This window comes from Pieris napi, chromosome 9 (genome assembly GCF_905475465.1).
Source record: "Pieris napi chromosome 9, ilPieNapi1.2, whole genome shotgun sequence".
Lineage (NCBI taxonomy): Eukaryota > Metazoa > Arthropoda > Insecta > Lepidoptera > Pieridae > Pieris > Pieris napi.
In genome coordinates this window covers 3483257-3490232 of record NC_062242.1, presented here as the reverse complement: position 1 = coordinate 3490232, position 6976 = coordinate 3483257, and the positions used below count along the sequence as shown (strand labels likewise).

Sequence of the window (6976 nt, the reverse complement as noted above, 5' to 3'; positions counted from 1 at the left end):
AAAGACATTCTATAATGTGAAGAATTATGAGTAGATGTTCTCACTGGAGGACACACTCCGAACGAGATAAGCATCCAACATATTTGCTAAAAGTGAATGACTGATTGCAGATGGAGAATATACAAAAAAAAAAAATGGGCTGCGTAGACTGCCCTTTTTGGTCGTCCCGCAAGCTCGTTTGCCCCCCTATTATATAAAAAAAAAAGATAGAAATTATGAACCTCTCATTGGTTGTTTTCTTAATATCTTAGATTTTAGTTGGCACCTGGTAGATAGTACTAGTGACCCCAGAGCTGGTGCTTTCCTCGCTCAACGAATAAGTATCGCAATACAGCGAGGAAATGCTGCCAGCGTTAAAGGTACACTGCCACAGGGACCAAACTTTTTAAATTTTATATTTATTAATTTTTAATTATTATCATTATTATTATTATGTAGGTTAAGAATAATGTAAATACTGTAAATTTGTGTGTTGGAAATAAATTTCTAAATATAAATATTTTTTTAAAGAGTATTTTAAGTTCTAGTATATGCGCTGAAAAAACGTACAAGTCGAATTGTAAAACTTTCCTATAAACTAAACCAGGTTTTGTCATACGAAAGTCACACTTAAAGCGCTAAATCTCGTTGCAGATGACTTGGAATTTAGGCGGAAAAACACGTGGTATTTCATAGTTTTATAATAATAATTAATTGTTTCAAGACAAGGGGCAATGTGTACGTTACAGCTCCCTTATATAGCGGAGTGATGAAGAGTTTCTTGGCCATTGTTCTCGTCCAATCTACGCCCTTAATTTGGCAGTAAATTTAAACTTAAAAGCAATATTAATTATTTTACTGGCCAGAGCCGTGTTGGCCTAGTGGTTTTAGCGTGCAACTCATACCTGAGGTCGTAGGTTTGAACCCCGGCTGTGCACCGATGGAACTTTCTTTCAATGTGCGCATTTAACATTTGCTTGAACGGTAAAGAAAAACATCGTGAGGAAACCGACATGTCTTAGACCCAAAAAGTCGACGGCGTGTATTTGTTCTCGGCCTTTGGGAGGGTTGTGCGGTACCGGGCGAGTGCCTAAACCGTACATGGAGGATATGGTCGAATTTCTAAGGCAAAAAGCACGAATTATAAAAATCTTATACTTAACGCTGGCTAATGCACAAACCGTGCCAGAGCCATAAAAAAAAAGTTCACAGTTTGATGCCTATGAATTGAATAATTTTTTTCGCAAACAGTTGATTGAGTTAATTGTCTGTTGAAGAGGTTAACTGAACCGTAACCCAATGGCATATATTATAATTTGATATTTGCATTTGAGACGAGTGGAAACAACAAGCGGAAGACATCGAAAGACTGACCAACTGGATGGCTAATAACTAGCATGCTATAAAAAAATGTAGTTAAAACCTTATCGCTTAGGTTAAAATTATATAAATGTGTATTTTGTTATTGGCTTTTATTATTATTAACATATTTGCATCGTTACCTAAGCCCTAAATGTCGGCCTATTCGATTCCCGTCCTTATTACGATGTTAAACATAAAAATACGAATAAAAATAGATCTTGACATATAAGTTTCCCGGTAATTCATAAATTATCTATTACTCTTTCATTAATTACCGAAGCTTGCAACTATGTTGCAATAATTGCAGTGTCTTTATTGAACTAATGTATTGTAGCGAGTTAACAACTGACATTATCTTGTTTATACGTACTTGTTTGTGAATATTGCTCACTCAGGCCTTCTTAGTTTTATAAGCGTGGACGATTTCCTAAATCGTCGGAGCTACGCCCCGAGAGTATAGCCAGACGTAGGCTCTCTTCAACTGTAACATTGCATTCATTCGTGACATGGCAATTCACATTTCATTATTTCGCTTATATTTAAATTAAATCCTCTATTATTTAAAGCACCCCGATGACCCGGGAACCGTACACGGGTATTTGGAATATAAGCGCGGCTCTATAACATATGCGGGTAGTTCTTTCACAATTTTGGTGGGTTTTGGGAAGATTTGCAAAATAATTGGCTGAAATATTTCTATATTTAAATAGTGATATTGTTTCCATTAAGGTTAACAGGTATTGAAGTTTGTTTAATTTTTATAAATTTACCTTGGTAAAAAAAATATATTTATATTTAATCCATTTATTAAAAGCAAGTATGTTTAAGGTTACATTGGTATGAATTTAACACTTCCGCCACTTTTGGGGGCCAACACTATGCTGTACGGGTCTGATTCTTGTATGTAGGGCACATCTGGCTCAAGTCTGTATTTCTGAATGATATGAGCCAACGCGATCTTCATCTGTAGCAAGCCGAAACGTTTTCCTAAAAAAAAAATAGCAGATAAATACTCGTAGTATCGTAATATTTGAATTACGAATGTCAAATTGATGCATCGAACACGTCAAACTGAGTAAAGAAATTTAAAAAAGGAATTTCATTGCTAACAGGAAACATACATGAAGTTTGTATTACCAAAAAGCGTTAATTTTTCCGCCTTAAAACAGCTCATTTTTTTTTATATCGTTCTTTACGACTTGTATGTAAGAAATATTAAGGAGTCGCTTGGCTTGGGCCCCCTTGAACAAATTTTAAAACTGATAATATTACATGCATGATGTCAATGATATTGTCTCGGTTCCCAGTGAATTAGGATATTAGTAAATTTGTACTTTCTTTCATTCATTTCACAAATCATGACGTTTTAATTAATTTCTATGGGGTTAAAGAGGATGCGCCACCACATTATTGTATGGTACAAAATTGCCGAGTCATGAAAATGTGTAAAACAAATTTGGAGCTGTTTAAAGTGGACCCGTTATTCGACAAATTTACCCAAAAAGTTTTTATTTGAAACCGTTATGAATTGAATTTCGAACGCAAAAAAAATATTGAAATTATAATATACATACATATATTGAATTACGTTATTATTGTACTTTATACTTACCCATACATGACCGAGGTCCAGCTCCGAACGGCAAAAAAGAATAGTCGCGGTTATCAAATGTATTGGCGCCCAAAAATCTATCTGGACACCACTTCATGGGTTCAGGGAACAGTGTCTCATCATGATGAAGTGCAGGGAGATTGACAAAGACAGGCGTACCTTCATCTAGACTAAGGTTTTCCTTAAGTGTATACTTTCTTGTAGTTATCCTGTCTAGAAAGGATACAGTCGGATATTTCCGCAAGGTTTCTAAAATTTAGATTTTTTTCGCTGTTAGCAACATTGTATTTGGATGTTTAATTCGGTTGCTATGGATGAATTTGATTTAAGACTTGTGTGTGAGATCCTCAACCGTTACCTCCTGCTTTAACCCACCCAAAAGAAGTCTATAGGCTTCCTAACATGAGTGCTAAATGCTACTTATTTCTCGGAACTAAGAGTCATATCGAGATGAGCAACCATGAAAGGTTAATGATCCCATGAAAATCGGATCATTAGTTTTTGAAAAAGTGTGTCTACGCACTTCTGTGCCCCTTCAGAAGTTCGTTCGTTCAACACTCGCTCATAAACGAAAATATCATGACGAAACCGGCCTGCCTTAGACCCACGTTGACGACCTGTTTAACCACAATAGGCTGATCCCCATTGGGCAATACAATAGAAAAAACTAAAATGTTGACTATAGCTAACTCCAGGGTGTCGGTTTTTAGTGACGGCGCGCGCATCGTAAAAATTTACTCTCATCCTTTTTCCCTAACGCGCCAAAAGAAGTAGGTATAACTTCAAAAAGGATCACGGAAAAAATACATGAGGCCCTAAATAGTTCTACTGCCACTGTCATAAATAAACGTCATGACATTACTTAAGTATAATTGTTAATTTTTTACTGTTGGCCTATTTTTTTAATTAATTTCTATGTTCTAATTGTATGTGTGTGTTGTCATATTTTTGTGTATTTTTAAGCATATATTAACACTTATAAATAAATAAAATCTACAAAATAAAACAACCGTTTCTCTCCCTTTAAAAACCAAAGCTGTACTCTGTCTCTTTTTATCACATGTTAAACACAATTTGACAGAAAGAGTATTTTAGTTTAAGACAGATTTAGTTTTAAAGAATACGTTTCTCTTGCTGTACCTATGTACAAAGAGTTACCAGTTAAAATTGCGTTGAGAAGCTTCATATCATTAATGCTGTCATAGTCTAGAATATCTTTTTCTCGAAAGCCTTGTTTTACTTCTTTACGGAGTCTGTCCTGGAAGCGAAAGGTTTAAAATTTATTTATTTACATAAATACATACAGTATCCTTATAGACTATGCCAATACGATAATGTCGAGAAAAAATAAAATTCAATAAAGTATATAATATTAAACACATCGATAATTTCAGAAATTGCTTTCCTTGCTAATGCTTTAAAGATTTTTTTAGCCAATGTAAGTATACTTATTTCTCATAATATCATTAAATGGTCTAATATAACAAATTTTACAGATTAATAAAAGTGAAAAGAACAAGCCAAAAAACACACTCTAATGCTAAAATTAAAGGAATGTTCCAGAACGACCGAAAAGAAGAGAAGCTAAGTTCAGCCTGGTTATTATTTTCAATTGTTTTTTGTGCGTAATGCACATATCCTCCTTAGGGGCGATTGCCGGTGGAGGGAATTTTGGGAGTCTCTGTGCGTAACTCCATAGCGCTATCAGCAATCGCCCGAGGCAAGACAAGGTAACGCAGCCTTGTCCGCATCCCGCCACACGCTCAACTATTGAAGTCCGTCAACGGCTATTAATGATATAGGATGGACCTTGGCACAGCAAGAACCATACTCACATTGGCCTATCGCCCTAATTTGTAGAACTGGGGCAGGTAGGGTACAACAACCAATACAAAAGACAACTGCAGCAGCTACTCAATATATTATATTTATGACAAAAATTTCTTCTGTGAATGCAAAGCTTGAAGACTTAGGGAACGTCGGATTAATACCTGCACTTCTGTATGATAAGCCAACTCGTGCAAGCAATGACAAAGTGTTACTGGTCCATTCAACATGGCTGCTTGAATGAGGGTACCCAGTTGAGATGTCATTAGCTCCTCAAAACGTACTGAAACAAAGTTTAAATACGTAATTAAACACGAAGATAGACTTCGACTTCTAGTTTCTTTTTTGAAGTGAAAACTTCGAAACATCGTTGTGTTTTGAAAGTTGATGAAACGGAAAAGAGACAGACACATATATTCTTAAGATTTAAAGTGGGAGAAATTAGATGGGAAGTATTATACAGTGCACAGTACTTTAAAATTGACATAAATAATTAATTTAAAGAAAAGTCTAATACCTACTACATTTGTATAGTGGTAAAAGTTGAATTTATATATGTATTAGTAGGTAATTATAAAAACTTTTTTAATCATTGTCGTTTATATCAAAATTAATAATTGATGTTAAAATTAAAAATTACAATTTCATTCGCCAACTGTTTTCGTCAACTTGGTTCCCTGGGACAGAAAAAATACAGCTAAAGCAAAAGCAGTTCCCACTCAAATATAACTGTATTTCATTACCATCGAGCAACATTACTTTATACTTAAATTTAAAGTAATATTTAGGAAACATTTAGTAGTTTAGCTAAACATATAGTTTTAATTACCAGGATCTTTAGTTGACTTCTCATTCTCTTGTAACTTCATGAAATGGCTTATAATGTCTGTATCTATCATGTCTCTCTCTTTACGGTTCTGAACCAATTTTTTATAAAGATTCTTCAGGTAACTCGTCCCATATGCAGAAAAGAACTTAAGCCTGAAATAATAGTTATAATAAAATGCAAGTACGTACTCACAGCATTTCGAACTTCATTGTTATGTTTTTGTACAACGCGATCCCAAGGGTACAACATCCGTGCTACACATATATTAAAGCGGTAATATGAATTATGCTAAATTCTTGTACAGCAGGTGTACCAGGAGAATTCATGAAGTTCAAAAAAATATTATGGCTGAGAAAAAACCATGACGATCGCCTTTAAAAGGAGATCAGAGGCACTACAAGAAGAAAAAATAATTTGACTTAAAATGTCCTCCCTTTAAAACACAAATTTTGCAGCATTAACAGATTGCAGCTGGAAAAATTCAGCCATAAAAGGGGCACAAGAGATAACGCGGGTCCCGCCGGCCAACGGAATCCAACTTGTCCATAAATATTATGAGAATATTTCCGGAGTATTTGTCGCTTGGGCTCTGGAGACGCCAAGCATTTTAAGCAAATAAAGTCCCTTTTTAGGAAAGGGGAGATCTGACACTGCTGCCTAGCTTCTCGGTCACAGATCTGTATAATCGCGTGCCTGTTAGGTTATCTAAAAGACCACTAATTTCTCATACACATTGCATGTATTTTTAATATCTATAAATTACGCGTCACGTTGTTTGTCCGCTATGGACTCCTAAATTACTTAACCGATTTCACATGCTATGCAGTTTGATCTAACTTAAAAGATAGGATATCTTATATATAATTCTACTGTTCGTGTGTATGTCACTGAACTCCTCTTAGACGGCTGGACCGATTTGAATGACTTTTTGGAAGTGTTTGGGTGGAGCCCTGGATGGTGTAGATTCACAAATCAGCCCGGTAGATGGCGCTGAAGTCGGTATTTTCATACTTTGTTTAATATCCTAAACGCTTAAAATATCAAGCAGGACACCGTCTGTCGGGTCCGCTAGTAATAAAATATATTATACCAAAATAATGTTTCACTAACCTAAAGAAATCAGCTAATGCAGGTAAAAACTGTATTGTCAACAGTTCGAGTGCGCGTGGGCCGCTCCAATAGGTCATTTCGTCTATGACAAACTGCAAGGGTGTACTTTCACCCCGTAATGCACTTACTTTTAAACCAAGAAAGGTGTTTACAATCGTATCAGATGCGAACAAGACGAACATTTCCTAAAATTAATATAGTTTTAGTTTTTTTTGGGAAAAATAGTTTCGCTATTTTTAATTATTATTATTAGATAC

The 6976-nt window shown here is 35.2% G+C and overlaps 1 protein-coding gene across 1 annotated transcript; it reads right to left on the bottom strand.

The window, feature by feature from the left end:
- Window positions 1–2129: 2129 nt before the first annotated feature.
- Window positions 2130–5917, bottom strand: LOC125052645 (cytochrome P450 6j1-like). The gene is made up of 5 exons (XM_047653598.1): window positions 5610–5917; window positions 4945–5063; window positions 4112–4211; window positions 2954–3202; window positions 2130–2328 (listed from the first exon to the last, which is right to left on the bottom strand). Exons 1-5 carry the CDS (start codon window positions 5677–5679, stop codon window positions 2171–2173), a joined length of 696 nt encoding a protein of 231 aa, XP_047509554.1. The 5' UTR covers window positions 5680–5917; the 3' UTR covers window positions 2130–2170.
- Between the last annotated feature and the right edge of the window lie 1059 nt (window positions 5918–6976).